Source organism: Schistocerca americana, chromosome 8, assembly GCF_021461395.2.
Source record: "Schistocerca americana isolate TAMUIC-IGC-003095 chromosome 8, iqSchAmer2.1, whole genome shotgun sequence".
Lineage (NCBI taxonomy): Eukaryota > Metazoa > Arthropoda > Insecta > Orthoptera > Acrididae > Schistocerca > Schistocerca americana.
In genome coordinates, this window is record NC_060126.1 from 117,855,479 (window position 1) to 117,880,625 (window position 25,147).

Genomic DNA, 25,147 nt, shown 5'->3' on the forward strand with positions numbered 1-25,147 from the left:
GGGACAATGAATTCACGGTGTTCTTATTTCAATTTCCAGGAGTGTATATATGTCCGAAAGAACAGACACCATATCCATATAAGTATATAGCAACATAATTGTCCTGGTCTCTTCTTACAGTCAGTTTCCACACCATTCTACAGAGAACTTCCGCATTTCTTATATTACAAGTCCACTTAACTTCCAGTACTTTTCTGTAACACTAAATGCTTCGATTCTCTTATCTTCTGGTAGTCCCCACACCGGCCTATGTTTGATACTAATAGACTTTTTCTTTAGAGAGTATTGTTCTCTTTACTTATGCCAGTCTCCTTCTTATACCCTCCTTACTTCGTCCACCATGCATTATTTTGCTGGTCATCAGGGCTCAATTCCAAGCGGTACTCGTCACTGAAGACAATTCCATTCCAGTCAATGAGATTCCAGGCCGAAGACTTATCTGAAGATGCTCCAGGCAGCGGTGGGATATCATCCTGATTGGTGCCAGCCATACATCCCGACAACCAAGAGTGATGGTTTGGGTGCCATTCCTTTACATAGCAGTACCCCTTTGGTTGTTGTTCGCGGTACCCCTACAGCAGAGTGGTGCGCCGATGATATTCTACGCCGCGCTTTGTTTCCATTCATGGCAAGCCGTCTGGGCGTACATTTCAGCAAGATAATGCGCGCCTGCACATGGTGAAAGTTTCTACTTCTAGTCTTGGTTTCTTCCAAACCCTATCTTGGCCAGCAAGGTAGACGGATCTCTCCAAAACTGAGAGAGTTTGGAGCATTATGGGCCGGGCCCTCCAACCGTGTCGGGATTTTGACAATCTAAAGCGCCAATTAACAGAATCTGGCGCGATATCGGTCAAGAGGACTTAACAGTAACTCTACCAATCAATGCCATGAGTAAGGGGCCGAGGTGTACCACCGTGTTGTTGACTTGCTCAATTTGTGAAGCTCTTTCTCTTCAATAAATCATCCACTTCTTCTGCAATTGTACATAGACATGACAACTACCGATTTTTGTCCCATTCGAATAATCCCTTCGTCGTGCGTCGGTATTTTACCATGTAGCGCATTTTATATTTTTATTTTATTTATTATTCACAGTTACAAACATTATCTGATAAGCTAAAACAGGCCTTAGAAAACACATTTTCATGGAAATAATAATTCTGTATGTTAATTATTTATTGTTGCTACTTATTAAAAATACTAATACTGAAACTACAAAACCACAAACCCCTTAACCACTTACCCAACTAGTAATGGAACCGCTAGTACTACAAAAGTTGTATTAGTAGTTGAGTAACTGGTTAAAGACACAATTGCAGTTTTGTAGCTGTACTATTAGCATTTTTGTATTGTTGGCATCCAGTTCACTGACCGTTATTCTTCCTTTTGGTCGATATTTGTTCCTGGTAGAAAACAACCTTCATTTCATTACTTTTTTGAGCATTCTGTGACCTGCCATCTTCTCCATATGTCCTAAGCAACGTATTCCACGAGGAGGTGACGTATGTGATTTACCTCAAAAACAGTAGGTTTTTAATTATTTTCAGCAATAAACACACCAAACACAAAATCAGTTACCGCCAAGAGTTATCACGCTAATGCCTTCTAACAACGCCTGTTGCCTAGATAATGACTTCGACTGGGAGAGAGAAAGAGTCCTCTATTAACCTGGTAAATGCACAACGCTCCTTTCGAAAAATTTTACCGACTATTTGAACATTTTGTCCTACCAGGACTGCCGATGACGCTCATGGACGTGGATCATCTTCAATGATCTCTCTGCCTTCAGGGAACTTCGCATACCACATAAAAGCATTTTCACGACTCATTTCTTCACTATCATAAGCCGTTTGTATCATTTCAAAAGTGTCTGTGGAACTTTAAAACAAAAGTTATTGTTCGCGTGTTGTTCCTTTGCTCTCTTAGCGGCTGATATTCAAAACATAATGTTAAAGTTACTGTTGTTACGAGCACTCTGTGATACCAGCGCTGTTAAATCTAAAACGAGAGGTAGTCGAAACTCCCACGCTGGTCAATTCATGTTTCCGTTCACACATGGCGCAAGTAGTTACGAGAATGTAAAATACGGGCTGTGTGCAATCGCCTTGCATTCACGGTCACGACTTCCGTCAACGGTGGAGGATCATGTAACCGCCTGGTACCGATTCAATAACTTTGCAAAATGGAGCAGTATGATCTCTTAACAGAGTGCCAAATACTTAATCTGATGTCGTGACTTGTTGCTTTTGTGAGTGAGTGACGTGTCGGAGGCTGAAGGGAGGGTCGATGTTGCAGTGCACTACCAGCGCATCGTGCACCGCGACATCAAGCCGTCCAACCTGCTGCTGGGCGAGGACGGCCGCGTGCAGATCGGCGACCTGGGCGTCTGCAACGAGTTCGACGGCGCCGACGCGTCGCTCAGCAGCACTGCTGGCACGCCAGCCTTCATGGCGCCAGAGGCCATCACTGGCGCCAGTTTCAGCGGCAAGGTACAGTGAACCGTGATCGTGGAAGTAGTTGCCTGATGAAAACAAATTAAATTTCAACAAATGGAAATTTTATTCCTAAAAACCCTTCCCTTCTTTTTTTAAAAAAAAAAACAAAAAAAACAAGCATATTTAAAAATTATAATCAGAAAGCACCCTCTAAATATCAAGTTCCAATTTATTCAGAGACAAAAAAATTTTTATTTTTATTTATTTATTTATTTTTTTGACAGTATGAGCTTTCGAGCTGAGAGGCTTGCCGCTCCCTTTTAACACGGCCGTAGTCACGACCCCTCGCAACAACCTATGAAAGACTACACTGGTGCAAATCTGCAACACACCAGATTACTTCAAACTAAAAATTTTAACAACTCACGCAAACATATAAACTATCCACCCCGTAGGATGGATGGAAATGGTACAAAACACTCACATTAAAAAAAAAAATTTGTTGCCACCGAAAGTGCAACTTGTTTTTAAAAGAAAACTCTTACGGTGGAAGGGTGGCAACTTTATATACTAAAATAACCATTTAAATAAAAACCCATGAAATGCAGTCTTACATAAAATGTAAAAACATGCTCTACAATACACATATACCGCCTCTCAAGATGATAGGCATGATAAAAACATATTTCAGGGATTCGGCCGTTACACTTCAAGGAATAAATTCGTTAACATCGAATCCGGCAAACATGACAGAGGCAGCTATTAACGTACGGCAGACCGACAGGCAGACACTAACTGCCTAACAAATACGGACGGGAGACAGACGAGCAAGGTGGGGACGAAAGACTGACCAAGAAAACAAGTAGAATTTAAGAAGAATAAATCACACAACATATGACGAATCACTTAACTTCTAAAAAATACTGCGATGTCTGGCGAAGACCTGGCGCAGCACCCCCAAGACGCTCTCCCGAACCGTCCGCTGCCAGCCGCTTCAACGGGTGCAGGAAGGCGCGCCGATCTCCCTTCTCGAGGCGTCGCAGCTCGCCCCGACCGGACTGATGTCGTGGGTTGACTCCTGTTGCTCTCGTGTCGTCCGCGAAGCCACTACCCCACTATGTACGGCGCGGCCCACTGGCGTCACGTGGCAACTTCACATGCGCCGACGCTCAAGACGGCCAAATCCTCTTGTGTCCCAGTACGCGACCGACCGACCGATCGATCCAACCGCCAATGACCATTGCCTGAAGAAACTCGAGCAGAATGGCGGCCTAACACATACTAGCACTCCGGACGACAGACAGACACTGACTGCTCACACTGACCAGACTCGCCCCTGAGACTGACAGACTGACCGACTGCCGAGCTCATAGGGCCCCTTACATGCACGTGATCAGGCAACTTCTCCCCTTTCCCTCCAGAGGGAGACACCAAAGCTGCGATTGCCACAGCGGCGCCACGGCCAGAAACGGAAGGCGACTGCTCTACACTACGCGCTGCGGCGCGCTCTTCAAAACAGCAATTTTTTACCACGGCTGGTACGGTACGCTGCTGCAAGGGTCCACACAGAGAGCCGGGAAGGTCTTTCCCATCGCTTCCGTAAACTACTCATGATCTGTGTTACTGAGCGCCCGAAAAATATTGCCTTATCAGTAATACAATGGTATGTACGGACGTAGCTTTCGCATAATTTGTCACAGCCAAGTCACGTACTAGGATGAAATTTAGACCACACATAGAACAGCTACAGGATAGTACTGAAGATAACTAAAAAATAAATACACAACTAGACGTAAAGGAATGGCAGTTTTTAAACTTCCTTTCAGATTAAAACAGAGCACCGAACCGAGAACTGAACTCGGGACTTTCGCCTTTAGGAGGCTAGTGCAGTACCAACTGAGCAACACAAGCACAGCTCACGATCTGTCCTCCCAGATTTACTTTCGCCAGAAGCTCGTATCTTACCCTCCATATCAGCGCACACTCTCCTGTGGAGAGAAATTTTTAATTGTAAGATAATAATTACTTTGAAGTTACAAACTTTATGATGGTCCTCCGGGCATTAGAGTAGACGGGACTTGATTCTTAAAAGGGCACGTGGTCATCACCGAAAGCGGTGCATGCTCTGCGATATACTCGCATGCTGGCCACGAGGTTGTTAAGGAGTTTCTCCACCTGCACAGTTCACAACTGCTTGTTATTGGTGTATGTGGAGTTGCTGCAAAAGGTCCCCCCAACGCATCCCACACTTTCTCACTGGGGTTTAAGTCGGGGAAATGGCAGGCTAGGCCATTCAACAGACATTCCCTGGTTCCAACAGCTTCTCCACCTGCGCAGTTCGATACGGTTGCCCATTGTCTTGCACAAACTGAAGTCATAGCCAAATGCACCTCCGGAAAAGCGTGTATGGAGGAGGAGGACAGTGTCACAGTAACACTGGCTGGCGAGTGTACCGTGTTCAAACATTTGAGGGTCACTCCAAAAGAAATGCACACTATTTTTGTAAAAATACAGTTTTCATTCTGCATGTGTGGAAGTTTTAGTGTGTGGATACATCTGGCTGCTACTCTTGACGTTCGTCAAAAGCAACGTGCTGTCGTAGAATTCCTGTGCTGTGAAAACGAGACAGTGTGAAACATGCACAAGAGGTTTGAAAAGGTGTATGGAGATGCTGCTGTCGATCGCAGTACAGTTAGTCGGTGGGCAAGCAGGTTACGTGATGAAAGCGGGCACGGCAATATTGAGGATTGTCCTCACAGTGGCAAGCCTCGTACTGCATACACTCCAGACAATGTGCAGAGAGTTAACGAATTGGTGACTACTGACAGATGCATCGTAGTGAACGAATTTTCACGCTGCATTGGGATAGGGGAAGGAAGTGTTTGAGGAATACTGAAAGTGCTGGCGTTAAAAAAGGTTTGTGCCAGGTGGATTCCCAGGATGTTGAAAGTGGCTCACAAAGAAACAAGAAAAACGGTATGCAGCGAACTTTTGGAACAGTACGAGAATGGTGAAGATGATTTTCTTGGAAGAATTGTGACAGGTGATGAAACATGGCTCCATCATTTTTCACCAGAGACGAAGAGGCAATCAATAGAGTGGCATCATGCAAATTCACCCAAGGAAAAAAAATCAAAACCACACCTTCTGCTGGAAAAGTTATGGCTAGGGTGTTTTTCGATTCCGAAGGACTCTTGCTTGTGGACATCATGCCAAGTGGAACCATCATAAATTCTGATGCATATATGACGACACTGAAGAAACTTCAAGCTCGACTGAGTCGTGTTCGACCACATCGGCAAAAGCAGGATGTTTTGCTGTTGCACGACAATGCACGGCCACATGTCAGTCAAAAAACCATGGAAGCGATCACTAAACTCGGATGGACAACACTGAAACACCCGCCTTACAGTCCTGACCTGCCTCCATGTATAATCTCTTTGGGAAACTGAAAGACTCTCTTCGGGGAACAAGGTTTGAATATGATTCCCTTGTGCATGCTGCCAAACAGACGCTCCAACAGGTTGGTCCAGAATTTTACCCTGCGGGTATACAAGCGCTGGTTCCAAGATGGCGTAGGGGAGTTGAGAGAGATGGAAATTATGTGGAGACATGAAAATATTGTTCCTAAAGGATGTATCTACACACTGTAAAACTTTCAAACATGTAGAATAAAAGATGGATTTTAAAAATATAGTGTGCATTTATTTTGGAGTGACCCTCGTAGATCCCCAAACTATGATGCCTGTACCACCACAACGATCGTGATCGACAATGCTGGACTTCCCGTCGTATAGCGAGAGGTGGCAACATGTAATGCACCCAGGAACGTTGTTGATCATGGTAGTTCTGGTGGTCCAAGTTTTACGGGATGGAGAAGAACAGTGTTGCATGGGAGTACTAACTTAGAGATCATTAAACATGGTACACTCAACGTTCCTGTGAGTGTACTCCTCCCTTATGTGAAGCTTTTCAGAGGTGCGTTGTACACTGACTTCCTTTTTATGGGTGACGACGCGTGACGCCGTCGAACAGTGCAGGTGGAGCAGATATTGGAACGAGAGGATATTCGGTAAATGGATTGGCCTGCTCATCACCCCCGACTTAAATCTCATTGATCACGTGTGGGATGCGTTGGGAAGAAGCGTTGCAGCATGTCCACATCCACCAATGGCCATGCAGCAGATGTCACCGCGCTAGTGGAGAAATGGAAAGCCACACCACAAGAACTGGTTATCAACTTTGTGGACAGTCTGGGAGCACGTAGCAAAGCATGCAGTGTCGTCCGTGGAGACCACACTCCCTATTGAGAGCCACGTCCCACCTTTTGTAATGTCAAATGGACCATTATAAATCGTGGTGACTGCATCGCAATTATTGTCTTTGAATAAAACTGTCATTCCTGTTCGCCTCATTGCGGATTCATTTCAGTTACCTTCTGTACTTCACTGAAGCAGTTCTTTCTGTGTATAGTCCAAGTTTCATCGAGCTGTGTTACTTGGCAGTGACACATCATGCGATAGTGACATTCGTCTTTTAGTATTGCGCACCCTATGGTGTTTCATTCTTCGCATTTTATAGTGTAACCATGTTGTTGTTGTGGTCTTCAGTCCTGAGACTGGTTTGATGCAGCTCTTCATGCCACTCTATCCTGTGCAAGTTTCTTCATCTCCCAGTACCTACTGCAACCTACATCTGCTTAGTGTCTTCATCTCTTGGTCCCTCTCTACGATTTTTACCCTCCACACTGCCCTCCAATACTAAATTGGTGATCCCTTGATGCCTCAGAACATGTCCTACCAACCGATCCCTTCTTCTAGTCAAGTTGTGCTACAAACTCCTCGTCTCCAATTCTATTCAATACCTCCTCATTAGTTATGTGATCTACCCATCTCATCTTCAGCATTCTTCTCTACCACCACATTTCGAAAGCTTCTATTCTCTTCTTGTCCAAACTAGTTATCGTCCATGTTTCACTTCCATACATGGCTAAACTCCATACAAATACTTTCAGAAATGACTTCCTGACACTTAAATCTATACTCGATATTAACAGATTTCTCTTCTTCAGAAACGCTTTCCTTGCCATTGCCAGTCTCCATTTTATATCCTCTCTACTTCGACCATCATCAGTTACTTTGCTCCCCAAATAGCAAAACTCCTTTACTACTTTAAGCGCCTCATTTCCTAAACTGATTCCCTCAGCATCACCCGACATAATTCGATTACATTCCATTATCCTGGTTTTGCTTTTGTTGATGTTCATCTTACATCCTCCTTTCAAGACACTGTCCATTCCTTTCAACTGCTCTTCCAGGTCCTTTGCTGTCGCTGACAGAATTACAATGTCATCGGCGAACCTCAGAGTTTTTATTTCTTCTCCGTGGATTTTAATACCTGCTCCGAATTTTTCTTTTGTTTCCTTTACTGCTTGTTCAATATACAGATTGAATAACATCGGGGAGAGGCTACAACCCTGTCTCACTCCCTTCCCAACCACTGCTTCCCTTTCATGCCCCTCGACTATTATAACTGCCATCTGGTTTCTGTACAAATTGTAAATAGCCTTTCGCTCCCTGTATTTCACACCTGCCACCTTCAGAATTTGAAAGAGAGTATTCCAGTTAACGTTGTCAAAAGCTTTCTCTAAGTCTACAATTGCTAGAAACATAGGTTTGCCTTTCCTTAATCTAGCTTCTAAGATAAGTCGTAGGGTCAGTATTGCCTCACGTGTTTCAACATTTCTACGGAATCCAAACTGATCTTCCCCGAGGTCGGCTTCTACCAGTTTTTCCATTCGTCTGTAACAAATTCGTGCTATTATTTTGCAGCTGTGGCTTATTAAACTGTTAGTTTGGTAATTTTCACATCTGTCAACACCTGCTTTCTTTGGGATTGGAATTATTATATTCTTCTTGAAGTCTGAGGGTATTTCGCCTGTCTCATACGTCTTGCGCACCAGATGGTAGAGTTTTGTCAGGTTCTCTCAAGGCTGTCAGTAGTTGTGTAACCACAAAGTTTTAATTATCGCATCGAAAAATTAGAGTCAAGTAATTTTTTTGTTGATTGAAGGTAAGTGTCCTCAGTCCTGGTAGGCTTTGCAATCGTCGCCACCACAGTACCTTAGCACACCACTAGAGCAGCCAAAACAAAACGGCGTAGCATTGATGGAGTGAAGTATCCTGTCGTAATTCGTTTTCTGCGGAAAGAGAATTGTTGCAGTGGCGTGCTACCGCACTGTGGTAGTGACAGCTGCAATGTGTACCAGTGCTGCAGAGCTGTGCGATAGGATTTCAGGAAGTAAGTGTGGTGCATTGAGATGCCACACAAGAAGACTATGCGACAGTTGGTACCAGAAATACAGTGGATGTCCGTGCGCAGCAGGAACATCGCTGAGCACAAACCCGCGAGACTCACTCCCCCTGGAGCGGCAGCGGCAGCGTCATTGGGGAGAGCAACGCCCGCTTAAGTAACCTTGCAAGAGCATGAGGTGTCAGTTGCTAGTTATAAGTTGGTCCAAGTCTTTCTTGGGATCTCATGCAGAACATTCGTCCTATCTTCATGTCAAATCGCGGAGTGAGATAGAAGCAGTGGCCGATAAAGAACCAGTGGCTGGTCTCCAGTAGAAACAGAACAAGGAACAGAATGATCATATATGAACAGGGACCGCCTGCCTACACATTTAACGGAGTACTGCTAGTTTGAAACTGTTCTTCGAATGGTACATCAAGACAGAAGATTAGTTTTCTTCCGATTTACTTCAGAAACCATTATTACACTACTGGCCATTAAAATTGCTACACCACGAAGATGACGTGCTACAGACGCGAACTTTAACCGACAGGAAGAAGATGCATTGATATGTAAATGATTAGCTTTTCAGGGCATTCACACAAGGTTGGCGCCGGTGGCGACATCTACGACGTGATGACATGAGGAAAGTTTCCAACCGATTTCTCATACACAAACAGCACTTGACCGGCGTTGCCTAGTGAAACGTTGTTGTGAGGCCTCGTGTAAGGAGGAGAAATGCGTACCATCACGTTTCCGACTTTGATAAAGGTCGGATTGTACCCTATCGCGCTTGCGGTTTATCGTATCGCGACATTTCTGCTCGCGTTGGTCGAGATCCATTGAGTGTTAGCAGAATATGGAATGGGTGGCTTCAGGAGGCGAATACGGAACGCCGTGCTGGATCCCAACGGCCTCGTATCATTAACAGTCGAGGTGACAGGCATGTTATCCGCATGGCTGTAACGGATCGTGCAGCCACGTCTCGATCCCTGAGTCAACAGATGGGGACGTTTGCAAGACAACAACCATCTACACGACGTTTGCAGCAGCATGGACTATCAGCTTGGAGACCACGGCTGCGGTTACCCATGACGCTGCATCACAGGCAGGAGCACCTGCGATGGTGTACTCTACGACGAACCTGGGTGCACGAATGGAAAAACGTCATTTTTTCGGATGAATCCAAGTTCTGTTTACAGCATCATTATGGTCGCATCCGTATTTGGTGACATATCGGTGAACGCACATTGAAGCGTGTATTCGTCATCGCCATACTGGCGTATCACCCGGCGTGATGGTATGGGGTGCCACTGGTTACACGTCTCGGTCACCCCTTGTTCGCATTGACGGCACTTTCAACATTGGACGTTACATTTCAGATGTGTTACGACCCGTAGCTCTACCCTGCATTCGATCCCTGCGAAACCCTACATTTCAGCACGATGGTGCACGACCGCATGTTGCAGGTCCTGTACGGGCCTTTCTGGATACAGAAAATGTTCGACTTCTGCCCTGACCAGCACATTCTCCAGATCTCTTACCAATTGAAAACGTCTGGTCAATGGTGGCCGAACAACCTGTTCGTCACAATACGCCAGTCACTACTCTTGATGAATTGTGCTATCGTGTTGAAGCTGCATGGGCAGCTGTACCTGTACACGCCATACAAGCTCTGTTTGACACAATGCCCTGGCGTGTCAATGCCGTTATTACGACCAGAGGTGGTTGTTCTGGGTACTGATTTCTCAGGATCTATGCATCCAAATTGTGCGAAAATGTAATAACATGTCAGTTCTAGTATAATATATTTGTCCAATGAATACCCGGTTATCATTTGCATTTCTTCTTTGTGTAGCAATTTTAATGGCCAGTAGTGTAAGTTTTTGTCATTGAACTGTAGTTGACGCTGGAACAGGTAGGCTGACCCTGCATTCTACAACTGTTGTAACTAGCGTTACCAAAGTTGAGCCGGCCGTAGTGGCCGAGCGGTTCTAGGCGCTACAGTCTGGAATCGCGCGACTGCTACAGTCGCAGGTTCGAATCCTGCTTCTGGCATTGATGTGTGTGATGTCCTTAGGTTAGTTAGGTTTAAGTAGTTCTAAGTTCTAGGGGACTGATGACCTCAGAAGTTAAGTCCCATAGTACTCAGAGCCATTTGAACCATTTTTGAACCAAAGTTGAGTACTTTATTTTACTACTCACTATTCTGTGTTTCGTTCATAGTGGTTTTGCTGTCCCAGAGTCCACGCATCCGCATTTTATATGCCCGATTTTGCGTTGCATGCCTGAGTAATACTGACTTTTAAATCGTTTTCTTGAAAGAAAAACACCTGAATACAGTATATTTTCGTTTCGTGAGAGCTAGTGGGATGGGAGAAAAATGGTTCAAATGGCTCTGAGCATTATGGGACTTAACTTCTGAGGTCATCAGTCCCCTAGAACTTAGAACTACTTAAACCTAACTAACCTAAGGACATCACACACATCCATGCCCCAGGCAGGATTGGAACCTGCGACCGTAGCGGTCGCGCGGTTCTAGACTGTAGCGCCTGAAACCGCTCGGCCACACTGGCCGGCTGGGATGGGAGAGGAGGACAGCGCCCACCACATGGTTCAAAGCACTATGGAACTTGACATCTGAGGTCATCAGTCCCCTAGACTTAGAACTATTTAAACCTAACTAACCTAAGGACATTCACACACATCCATACCCGAGTCAAGATTCGAACCTGCGGCCTAGCAGCTGCTTGGTTCCGGACTGAAGCGCCTAGAACCGCTTGGCCACAGCGGACGGCCCCCCTCCTCCCCCCTTGGCCATGGGTATGAGTGTCCTTGGATTTCACCTGAGTTACAGCAACAGTCTCACAGACGATGGAGAGGTTTACTGTAGGATGTCCAACACGACGACGTCGCGGTGGTTTAATGCCTACAACTGAACCGATTTTCTCAGATTTACCAACGTCTCATCACAGCTGACTTATTCGCTGCACTGCATTGATCAAACATTCTCCAGAGTTTGGAAACAGTCTTTGCACGACATTCTCTATCTTTTTAATAAGTTTTCACCATGGAAATTTATTGATCCGCCGTGGAACGCGCCATTACTAACAGCAGAGATGGAACTCGTACAATATTCAGTGTTGCCAACGTACTAGAACAGAAATGGCGGGCGTTTCAATAGTTGCATTCTTCATGGGACACCCTTTACTTTCAGAAAGACTCCCAGGTCTGACCACTGGATTAGAAAACGTAGACCGGTCAAGAAATCAGTGCGTGTGTGTAGGGTCTGGATCTGGGTGAGATGGTGCCGTCGAGCTTTGCCACAGTTTACAGTGTTGGCGGTGGTGATCTTGCAGGCGGTGGACATCTGGTCGATGGGTGTGACGCTGTACGCGTTTGTGTTCGGCGACGTGCCTTGGCGGGACGACAACGTGGTGGCGCTCTACCGCAAGATCCAGACGGAGCCCGTCCGCCTACCGCCCAGGCCGGCCATAAGCCCCGACCTGGCCGACCTCATCCGCCGCATGCTGCACAAGGACCCCGAGCAGCGCATCACCCTGCCACAGATCAAGGTGAGGACTCTGCCCAACGCTCCCATACCTCTCGTCCTCTCTCCCTCCTACCCTCCCCCCCCCCCCCCCCTCTCTCTCTCTCTCTCTCTCTCTCTCTCATTTATAGCATTTATTCACTTTTGCTGACAGGTTCCCTGCAAACAAGCTACTAACCTCACTGCAGTTGTTTGGATATTAATTCCCAAATTTCCTTTCTGCAGCGCCACTTGTCTTTGGTATTATTTTATTTACCCTTAAGTTTTTATGCAGCTTATTACTTACAACGCTGCTTACATGCACTTACATTTTCGTTTATGCCTCACGTCAATTCAGTTGGGAGGAGCACACCATAGAACTGTAGAAACGCCTTAACAAATCTGTATTTGCAATTCGAGTGTCAGCAGACATAGGCGACAAAAAAATGAAAAAGCTTGCATACTTTGCCTACTTTCATTCCATAGTGTCATATGGTATAATATTTTGGGGTAACTCTTCAAGTCAAACAAAAGTTTTCAGAGTCCAAAAGCGTGTAACACGTTTTATTTGTGGAGTAAATTCACGGACGTCCTGTAGAAACCTCTTCAAAGAACTGGGTATATTAACTACTGGCTCTCAGTATATTTACTCCTTAATGAAATTTGTCCTAAATAATATATATCTTTTCCAACAAACAGCTCAGTTCATACATACAATACCAGGAACAAAAATGATCTGCACAAGGACTTAAAAGCACTTATCTTAGTTCAAATAGGAGTCCACTACTCAGGAACACTCATCTTCAATAATTTCCCAGCAAACATAAAAAATTTAGTTACAAATAAAGATCAGTTTAAAAGGAGCCTGAAAGACTTACTAGTGGCCAACTCCTTCTACTCCATTGACGAATATTTTAATAGAAACAAATGATGTATTGCATGTACTCATACTATTAGTTTTGTTATTTCAGCTTTTAAAAAATAAAAAGAAAGGTTGGCATGTTCCACATCCACGAGCATCTCCTCATCATGGATCTATGGAACGAAAAACTAATCTAATTTAATCATAGTTGTGTGAAGGTTTTGTTGCATTGGTGTTTCATACTTTTCCCCCAACATGAGGCAAATGCATGTCTTTAGCTCATTAGCTACAGTTCTGGAATGATGTCTACATGTGTTGTTTTGTTTCCTTGTACATCATTTTTGTACAGGCACTATGAATCATGAGTGAGCATTTGCGAGCTCTTTATGTATTAATGGTTTCTATATTGTATTACATATTGTTATTGTATTTTCTTAAGACCACAACAATGTGCTTCATACATCTTATTTTTGACTTTCGCAAATAATGCAAAAGGTACAAGTATTTACAATTTTTTATCTTTTTTTTATTTTACTTTTCACTCTTAAACATGCTGGATCTGTCAGCTTCTGTACAAGCTTGTGCTGCAACTTTAGCTGTTGTTTCCAGAGCTTGAAACCCCTTGTCGTTCCTTGTTGGAAGTCTCAGCAAAGTAGCCTGACAAGTACTAGTCCAGCACAGGGTGGAATACAGTTCCAGAAAAGTCCTTATTGTCGCTGTTGTAAGTGTTCTTCTTCCACAACAGAGATTTGACTGAGCACAAATTATGTACAAATAAATCACAGAAAGTAATAACTCCTGACTATAAGGGAAATAATGAACATGAAACTTATGGAAGTGGAGACCTCTCATCTAACACAGTACTATGGAAGTGTGTTGAATAACTCACAAATTAGTGCAGGAGAACACTGATGGTAGGTTCAATTGATGAGCAATCACATATGAGCCACACTCTCAGTTCACCCATATATCTTCAGTTTGTTCTCTGAAAACACAGCTTTTGATTGCACAGTAAGTGAAAGCATTTCTGCATTAGGCAGGTAGCAAGTGTGTGCTAGCCAGACACTGACACTAGGTAAAAAAAAGTCCAAATAACAGTCCAGGAGAAAACTGGACATCACAGGTTCATCATCAATAGGTACACAAGAGAGCTTGCAGTTAACTTCAGCTGGTTGTGGCAAGTTCTGCCAAATGACTTGGTACCAGATGATGTATCCTTCCATGCCACCTTATCATATGTATGCATAATTATGTTGACAAATTTATTCATATGGCCAGCAGGATTACAAGAAATATGGTAAGCCTCCTGCACTTTACATTTATGACCTGATTTTAACTTGTAGCCTTGATGTAACAGGAGCACCCCTGGGTGACAGCACATGGGAAGAGCCCCCTTCCAACTGAGGAGGAGAACTGTCAGCTGGTCGAGGTCACCGAGGAGGATGTACTGCGTGTCGTGCAGTCCATCCCCAGGCTCGACACACTCATCCTTGTCAAGACTATGCTCAAGAAGCACTCCTTCCAGGCAAGTATGCTTTCCATTCTTTTATGGCTTCCTTATTGAGTCTGAATAACAGTAAAGGCTATAGAAATGTTGTATGAGCCACTGTCCATCAGGCCAACATTAGTGAATGACAGAATGAGTTTTCCAAAAAAAAATGCTTCTAAGCTATGTATATAGCTCAAATTGAACTCACAAAAATCTTTTGTTGGAGAGGGTGAGCAGCACTTGATAGTTAACCCTTTAACTGCTCTGGACGCGTTAATGCGTGTGCCTTTGTACCTGTCCCTGTGTGCTCTGAACATGTTTACACGCACCACCAGTCCTTCTGCCTGGTACTCTGAACATGTCTACGCAGGTAGAAAGACTGGTGGCACATTCAGAGCACACAGGGACAGGTACAAAGGCATGCGTGTTAACACATCCAGAGTAGTTAAACCATTAAATAATGTTTTCAAATATGAAAATCTGAGACGTAATCTGTGTGGAAGTTGTTACCACATGTTTGAATGATTGACTGTCATTAGCATGCACTATCAAGTCTGATGTGAGTTCAGCACTACAGCTTCTGTCTCTGTTCAAGAAAATCAGCAAACACAAAATACTTAATTTAGTTCTTGATATTCATTGTAAGCCAAACTGCATAGTTAGAAACTTCAGGCTCACAGACTCATCTTTGCAGTAGATCACACAATGCATTTAATTGATATAAAAAAACTGGCCATTAGTTTCAATAGTCTTTGTGATGTATTGAGGTTATTTGCTCCACATACATCTTTGAAACTTTAAAGTTACGTCACAAGTGCCAACGTTGAAAATCATAACAACTAATGTGGACTCTAAAAATATGTCTGCCTTCTTAAACATCCAATAAATATTTCATTGTTATTTAAACAAATTGCACTTAGTCCAGTGTCAATACAAGTTTTACTCTTTAGCTTCTCAATGTAAGTTGGATTTATGTTAAATATTGAACAGATGCGTGACATCTGACATTTCCACTTATTTGAAGTGATGATACCCCACAAAACTATAATTTAGAATTCCTGTTTTCATCAGTTCAAGGAATATGATCTTGGCAGTGGCTGATACACATAAAACTAAGTGTCCGACTACAAATCTGAAAGTCTTCTTCTGACTCCATTTGAGTGTAAATTATCTATTGTAGCTTGTTGCTTCTTTCATCTATGGCTCATTAATATGAAAAACGCCAAGTTGCACCATGATTTAGAGACCATATTAAATTCTAGGTCCAACTATAACTGGCTGGGTAAGTCAGGCCTTAGGACAGGGAAAAGAACTAAGCGTACTTTCTCCAGTAACACCATGCCTAGTAAAGCACTGCAACATTCAAACCATCCTCTGGAATCGAGGACAGTATTACATTTTGTTAAGAGAAGTTAATGGTTTTTTGTAGGATGGATTCCAACTCACAAACTACACCTGAATACTTTCATAATGATTCACTAACAGCATTGACTGGGGGAAGCATGGTGGATATATGATGTATGTAACTTTATGAGGTGGATTCACAAATTTTTAGATGTGTTGCATATGTTATTTCACATTCTCAAAATAAACTGAAATTTATGCTTCTCTACTAACATTAATCTCAGTCACGTTCAGTAAATTTTATAGTGACAGAAAGCTGAAACCTACAAATATAACAGCTTAGCAAGTAAAATCTTACAAATATAATAGTTTAGCAAGTAAATTGTTCTTACTTACATGTCAGAAGTCTTAAAAGCCTTGTTGTTAACTTACAGAATCCATTTGGTCGTGGAGGTCTTCGGAGAGGAGGTGCTTCTGTGGGAGCTGCTGGTTCAGACAAATCAGACAAATTCCAGAGGTCAGGACGGTCACATTCTGCACCAGGCTCCTACGATGTTGCAGCTGAAAGGTTAGTTTTGGTTTTCTTCTTGGTAGATATCAGTAGTTAGAGATATCTGTACACAGACCTGCTCACTGCCATCAACAGAAATGGGACGTGTTATACCATGGAATGCCAATCAGATATTTATAAAAATTTGTGCAATTTTTATAGCACAGCACATGTAAACACCAAATGTTGATTTTACCTGAAGTTATGTATTCATAAACAGGTTACGGGGCTTTTTATAACCCCCCACCTCTCCCCCTGTGTGCATTAGTTCACTCTTTTATTTATTTTGACATGGAAGAAAACTTCTACAAATTTCATGTTAAGGAATTTCTTGGCCTCTCTGAAACACACACTACAGCAGTTCATGAAGTTTTAGCTGCTGTGCAAAAACAGTCTCTTGTCAACTGGTGAAATGAAATACATAATCCTTGTATAACTTGTAAGAGGAGACAAAACTTGGATACATTGACACAAGCCAGAAACTTAGCCATTGCCACTGTTTGGATGTTGCAAGATGAACTGAAACCAACAAAAGTGATTCATTTATGAAACATATTCAAGAAAGATACAACTTACGTTTTAGATTATGCTGGACATGTCATGACCACTGTTTTAGAATAATGAAGCATAGTTAGTGGTGAATGGAGACAACTATTTGCTTGCCACAAGTCAGTTGTGTAATCAGGAAAAACCACTAAAAACGGTGCATAATTCTTCATCACGAAAATTCACATCAAACAATTGGCTCTATGGCAGAGAAAAACATCAAATTAGTGTCTGATTGCCTTCATTCACTTAATTTTTCATATAACAATTTCTATTCATTCCATAATTTCAAACACTGTGTATAAACAGTGATTTTCATCATGTCAAGAAACTGCCAAATCCTTCAAAAACCACTAAAATATGAGGTACCGACATTAGAGCAGAAAAAATGTTTACATAGTTAATATCAAATGTAAAAGTGTATAAATTTTTTTGAGAAAAATTAAACAATTCATACCAAAATAATACCTTTCTTTTACATTTTGAGTGAGAACTTCACTGGTGCCTTTCATAATAATGAAAATTTCCCTGGAGTGGGAGTCTTGTGAAACTGTATTCCATTAACAATAATAACTTTTGTGAAGTTACTTCAGTGTAATGCTTATAGATTGATGTTCTTTCTGCAGGAAACTTGTTTGTCAGGAAGCTCCTCTTCTGCCTTCACTTAAAGAGTCAGTGGTACCGCCAGAGACCACTCCCCCTTCAGTGCCCCAGAGTACACATGATGAGCAGAAGAGGTGAGGTCTGGGCTGAGGCAGCTGATGCCAGCTGCCTGGCCCTTCCTGACCATTCTCCTTGCAGCTGCTGACTAGCCAAGTCTTGGCTGTGAGGAAGACCTCACAATGGTGTGGCACATTTAATCCTGGTAACCCCATGGTGTTTTCAACAAGGAATTGTCTTTTTTGACGTGTTAATTGATATCTGTACTAATAAAATTATTTTTCTGCACTTGTGATACCCATCAAGTATTTTATACAATTGTCTAATTTGCAACAAAACTTACAATACATATAGTTGATGGAACTATAATGTCAGCTGCCAGATGATGTATTTCATTCAGTACAATACTGATAGGTGATCAGAACCAGATTACATTATGAACCACTTTTGTCATATATTTAGATTCTGATGCGGTGAAGTATGTACCATGCAATAGACAGATGTTTCCTAAGCTGCAACTTAACAGTGAAATGTATTTTGACTATATAGCTTTTTGCTGTCAATATTTGCTTCACAGAAAGAGTGTGTAGTCTAGATCATTTTCCCAACAAGTTGCAGAACCATAGGAGAACTGTAAACTGTGTGAAATGGGCTGCTTCCATCTTCAATTTTGTGAGAAAGAAATTAATGTAAGTTAAAACTCTCAAGAAAGAGAGAGGTAAAGGGCTGCAACGGCTGAAAAGGAGGCTCTTGAAAAGGACATGGCTTAGAACTGACATCAGGTAGATCATTTCATTAAAAATGAGCTGGTTCTTAATATATGCACTGGTACCCTAAAAAGATGCAAATTTATTTCCTTTTTTTTCACCACAAATTTCTCCTATATTACTGCCTGTCCATTGTGTTTATTATTTGGTATTCTGTATCTCAGAATGTTTTCAGCACAAATTATGATGTTTGGACATTTACATACTTTTATGGTGCATCAAAATTCACCCTTATAAGAGACATCTTCAAGATGTAACTTGTTCCTCTTTGGTATTGGGAGAAGGGGAGGTGATCTATCTTCATGGAAATTTAACTACAGCAATCCTTGTAGAAAAATCTTGAGTTGATTTCAAAATGTTCTGCATTGTGCTAAAATTTGATCTGAATCCTTTTCAGTCACAATGGGTGTGCAGTGCCTTGCTGTAATGAATCTGATGTCACAATCGCAAATAAAATAATTGCCATCAAAACTAACAAGAGTTCATTGACATTTCAAAATTACTATATGCAGACACTATGCAAGCTACAATGTTCTTAGTTGAGCCCATGGGTGCTTGGAAATTTTCTTGCCAACTATAGGTGAAGGCGAGTTGACATTGTGAAGCACAGCTAAAGCTATTGCTGGGTGGAAATTGTACACTCGACCAGAAAACAGATGTCTTAAATCTCATGTATTTTTTCTGTCATCCTTACTTTTCTGTACAACAAATGCTCATTTCCACAATAAAGCACCAATTACAACCTTTACATTTATGTTGACAATGAAACAAATCAGCAGTGCCAAATCACTAACTGATTTCAATCAAAAATTTAGCTAAAAGGGTTGTCCATAAGCAGGTCTTCAAGGTATATTTGTAGACACTTACTGTGGTTTTTTATATTTTTAAAACTGATCCAAAGGAAAGTATGTAATATAATTGAATTTCTTAGTTTTTGTCTTAGATCATGCAGCTGTTAATGACAAGAAGGAATGAAAATCATAAATTGTTAATGGGACCTCCACAGAGACTTTATACTGCTGTGATAAAGTTATATAAAAATGGTAGTTTGCAGTATTTGAAACTGGAACTGTTGAGCAGCTCTGGTGCTTGTGTTATGTTAGCAATAAAGAACAGACATTTATCTAAGGATCCAAACTTGCTGAAATATAATCAGTGGTATATTATGTGCTCATTGTTGTTCTACTGACAAGTAAAAATAACAGGGAATTGAAATTAATATCGAAGCATACAAGCTATATGGAACAATTTTTTAATGTTTGCAAAAAATAAATAAAACTGGTGGTATTAATTGGGGACCAGAATATAAGAACATTATACAAAAGTTATGGCTCTGCAATGAAATAAAGGTATACTGCATGCTGCTAAAAGCCTTTGTCAGTGGTATTTCCAGTGTTGATCTTCCATTTCTATTGTTAATACTGAAGTTATAAGCAGTTAGAAATTGTTACGCACATTTCAATTTATCCATATTGTTGGAAGGCATAACAAGAGTCAAACTGCACATAAAAGGTACGAGGTGTGTTTTCAAAACATAAGGACCAAGGTAGAAATTTTATTTTGAATGATAGATGTGTCTGAATTTCAGTGCAATTCTACAGCACTAAATATGTGATTGGTATCTGAGAGACTATAACAATATGCTTTTCATCTCGCAGACACAGAGATGATGGATACAAATTTAATCTTAGGAGACTTTTCTCCAGGTTTGTTAATAGGGAAAGAATGATACAGAGATATGGTTTTATGTGAAACAGTAAGCCTCTTGTTAATTCTTCTCATAATTTTCCCATTAATATGTGCTATTATAAAATTTGACTCATTAAGGATTGTTAAATAAGCACGGAATTAATCTTTGCACTTTAGAACAGTTTATATTTATTTTTAACTACACGCACAATTGAATGTTTTCAGTGGTGAATGCATTTCAAGCAAGAGGAAATTAACTTTTAAAATATATATATTTTCAACATGTTCTGTAATGTAGCCACAAACTGGCATTTTTTTAAAAATAAAGGTGCTTTCAATTTCTAAAGTGTTATCTCATATCTGCAGCAGATAAACCAAGCAAATATTTTAAAATTTCTCTGTTTGTCACCATTATTTCTTTTAGTGCAAACTGATTATTTTACTACATCTGCATAACTCAAAGCATGCATTATATATGTAACCACATCTCATTCGAATCGGTAAATATTCTTGTGCTGTCTCAGCTTATCTCGAAACCTTTATATTTGCCTCTAAAATAACAACTTCTGTCATTGTTTAAATGTGCTACTATGTCTTTCAGTCCTGTGATTAATGATGTCAGTGGCTGCCTCACACACCTTCTTGTTCTTGTTCATAATTAGGTACAAAATAAAATGTAACTGTTTTGTGGAGTGTGCCACTGGAAAAAGGAAACAATGATTCTCAGCTACATGTATTGCTCTCACTTCTTATGTCTTTTGGACTTTAAGCAGTATCTGTGTACATAAATGTTCGTGCACTGTTCTTTTTTCATGCACATGTTTCTAATAAACATCTGTAATATTAGACAATCACTGTCTAGATGTTTTATAGCATTTTTTATCCTAGTCATCAATAAATGTTTACAACATTTTGCATATTTATAAAAATCAATAAATATCTCTGCATTTTCATTGTTAATAATTCTGTGCATTTTCCAATTTCCTTCTTGATACACAGTGAAACAACTTCATGGACAAATTTAACTTTCCTCAGCTTCATTTTAAGCCCAGATGAGCTTATCAGTAACTCAAATGTAAGACAGTTAATGGGAAACAGTTTAAAATAAATGACATATTCAAATATGCACTAATAATACCAAGTTGAAGATTACCACATTTTTAGTATGATCAAAACTTGGGTTTGTTGGTGGAAGACATAGGTACCTACACAAGCACAAACACTGGATTCATTTAACTATGGAGTTATTAAAATACCCAGACTCACCACCACTTTGTGAACAGACATCTGAAGATCCTAGAGCTTATATTGAATGAAACATACTAGATTTGCTAACATATACCTACATAGAGCCACTGCACTACAGATTACTCTGATCATGACATCATACCTGCAGAAATATAAGTATACTACTTGTCAACAACTACAACACATACTCAACAAAATTGCCATACTCTACTCTCACTACTGTAGAAAAAAGAATTCAATTTAATAAGTCAATGTGATGATGATGATGAGAGAGAGTGAGTAGAGAATAATAGGTATCTTGAATACTTTTACGCTCCTACTACGTCTACAGCAGAAGATGAAGTAAATATTTGCTGTCACCACTTGACAAGGAAGGAAGGGTGGAAGACCAAGAGACGAAGGACAAACCTCAGATTAGGCAAGGAGAGTGATGGGAATCAAACATAACATTTTGAAGGAACCATTCATACATTTGTCTGGAGCAATTTAGGGACATTGCTGAAAAACTAAATCTGGATGACCAGATGGGATCTGAACTGTTATCTTCCTGAATGGAAATCCAGTGTACTAACCATTGTGCCATATGCCCACTAGCCACTAAATAGCAGAGGGCTTCCATTTTGTGTATTGAAAACTGAATGAGCCAATTGAGAAAGAGTGGAAAGTATCATTTTTCTTTTTGGATGTTTGTTTCCTTTTCTCAACTAATTAAACTACAGCTCCTTCATTGATTAATATTGGAGGTTTGCAGATATCATGCATTATTCTTTGACAAGTTCTGAGCAGATATACCTGTTGCCATTTTTGTTAGACCATTATACGATATGTTGAATTAGTAATCAAGTAGCGTGTGGATGTGAGTGTGTGTGTGTGCGTGTGTGTGTGTGTGTGTGTGTGTGTCTGTGTGTGTGTGTGTGTGTCTGTGTGTGTGTGTGTGTGTGTGTGTGTCATGTGACAGTAGTGAGTACTTATAAAATTTAGTATTGTGTTTTTTCTGTATGAATGAGAGGATTCAGGATAGTGTATCATGATGCAAGCAAATATCTTACTGTTCTTATAGAGAACCATCCACTGTACAGTTACCATCTATAGTGCTCAGGAACAAAATGTAAAGAGGTTTAATTTATTTTTAAATTCAAGACATTGATGCACAGTCTAATGAGCAAAGCAAAAGCATTTGTCTTCCACTCACAAGGAAATGGTCAGACTTTTCATGCCAAAACCTGCTAAGTGTGCCCTTTTCTCTAATGTGGTTAACATCAGTTAAATCCACATGCTAAATTTTATCTGTTAATTTGCACTAATACTAGTGTTTATTTTAAGAAGATCCATACATACCTGATAAGATTTAGAAACTAATAAGGGTAAAACTAACAGTTTACTAGTGATTTAAACTGAAGGAGAGTAAAATTGGCAGTTTACTATTGATTTCAACTTGAGAATATCATTGTGATGCTATACTGGAAACTGCAGTGATCCGTTCATTAATAAAATTGTTCTCCTTTATTGTTTTTTAAAGATGCCTTCAACTAATGGAAATATTCTCCATTTAATGACTGGAGTACATTTTTCATACTAGGAGGAATCTGAGGTATCCCTAATTCTTTGCAAAGGTGCAGTTAATGACTGAGGACTGTTATGTCCTGACCAAAAGAAGAGGCAAGAATTTGTTCCTGCAGAGCAGAAGGGAAGTGTGGAAAATCAAAAAGTACACTATCCTCATTCATCATTTTCCCTGATTTTGAAGATACTACAACAATACAGTCTATGTAAAACATTGACCAATTTGCACATGGTCCAAAATGTTTGGTCAATATTGCACAGTTAACAGTCAACCACGCAGATTGATTACAGGCATTATTCTGCGTGAATGTCTTAGTACAATCACAGACTGCACAGTTGCCTCTGTATGGTTTAACCCCTTTTCATTTAAAGCAGCCTTTCATCTTGCATTCCTTTTGCTGCATGGTCTGATCTATGTTGTGAATTCAAGAGTCATTAAAACTAGAGATCTTATGCTTTGTTTTTGTAGTAAAGTCATTCATCTCTTCAGTATCAATCTTCAGGAAGATAACAACATGCAACCACTGTCAAATTAGTCATAATGCAATGTAAACGCTAACTTATCGTGAATAAACTGTATCACACATTATTTACAAGCTGATCATCCCAATATTATGTGTGTCACCAATTATGGAAAGCTCTCAAAGTAACCACTGCAGTTTTGCTGTCATCATTCAAGACTGTCACTAAACCAAATTACAAGAAGATGCCAGACACTACAAGAGCAACTATCAGAATCCAACAGACACTGGTCGGTCATTCAGCCAACTACAGCTTATCTCTGTCTGCTAAAGAGAGCCAATGAACTAGTGACACAAGAACATTTTTAGCTCAAACATGAATCATCTGAAAAATCTAAGTCAATACAAAGAAAAGTAATAATTTTCTGACCTGTTTCTCAATAAAAATTGTTATTTTTCTTGATGCAAATGCATAAAATATTTTGATTAATCCAACAATTAGAAGTTTCATCTTCTGCTTGTGATATTTTATTGTTCACAGAGTAATTGCATGAATACTGATGCTTATAGCTCAACAAATCCATTTAAATATAATTTTTATGAGAATATTTCCATAATTCACAGACTGGTGCCAACACATGTAGATAGAATGTGGAATGAGAAAATCAGTGGCTCTGACTGAAGCAACACTTATGAAAGCTATTAAGTTCAGTCTTTTCAGAATACATTTTAATTTTTCAAAAACTGCCATGTTTCAAAAGCTACCCATAACGAAAGGTCTCATTTTACAGAATATTCCATTTTTAACTGGTCATTATTTTCAAAATTCTATTGTAGCCCTAATTTTTCTGATTGCAAAAATTGTATCTCTAAAATGTATTTTTCGTAGTGGGACCTAAGTTACTGTTTACTGGTTTTTTTTTGTTTTATGTATTACCATAAATTCTGGTCAAAAGCTTGTAAAATTGACACGTTTCATATCCTGTGATAGTGTCACAACATGGATCACCGGAACAAGAGATAAATAAGTAAATAAATAAATCCCACTTTCATTTAAAAATAGTGTTAGTTTGCTTAAGTCTGGCAAATTCCATATGTTACCCATTTTTGGTGGAAATTGTGAATCCCTGTAGGAGTATACATATTGTTCATAATATAGTCCATTGTCAATTCTCCATTCATCCAAACCATAGTTAAAACAGATTACTCCTTGGGTCACTGTAATTCTGTATCCACTAATGTGTATCCACACATGTAAAGCAAAAGCCGGCCGGAGTGGCTGAGCAGTTCTAGGTCGCAGGTTCGAATCCTGCCTCGGGCATGGATGTGCATGATGTCCTTAGGTTACATAGGTTTAAGTATTTCTAAGTTCTAGGGGACTGATGACCTCAGAAGTTAAGTCCCATGGTGCTCAGAGCCATTTGAACCATTTTGTAAAGCAAAACATAATAACAAATTTCAAATTGTATTCATATGCTTTCCTATAAATAGTTGTGGAGGACAATATCTCAGTCAGGTTGCACCTGATAATCAAACTGTGAACAATAATGTGATATCAAAGTGCAAATATTTTTATAAATTTCTTTGAATTGATCCATAGTTTGCATTCATTTCATTAACATCATGTAACATGTTAGTCAGTAGGTACCATTGAGAAACTTCTTTGTGTTTGCCCTTAATTCATCTTCATGAAGAAAACAACATGTAGCCACT

At 40.5% G+C, this 25,147-nt stretch overlaps 1 protein-coding gene across 2 annotated transcripts in view; it reads left to right on the forward strand.

Moving 5' to 3' along the window:
* Positions 1-21,122, forward strand: part of LOC124544807 (calcium/calmodulin-dependent protein kinase kinase 1) — a 1,492,928-nt gene extending 1,471,806 nt beyond the window's left edge. For both annotated transcript variants that reach the window (XM_047123492.1, XM_047123493.1), the window contains 5 exons: positions 2,296-2,489; positions 12,086-12,301; positions 14,475-14,642; positions 16,385-16,518; positions 17,673-21,122. In XM_047123492.1, coding sequence (XP_046979448.1) covers positions 2,296-2,489; positions 12,086-12,301; positions 14,475-14,642; positions 16,385-16,518; positions 17,673-17,787 — 827 coding nt within the window. In that variant the 3' untranslated portion in view covers positions 17,788-21,122. The remainder of the gene's footprint in view (positions 1-2,295; positions 2,490-12,085; positions 12,302-14,474; positions 14,643-16,384; positions 16,519-17,672) is intronic.
* Positions 21,123-25,147: the final 4,025 nt, after the last annotated feature.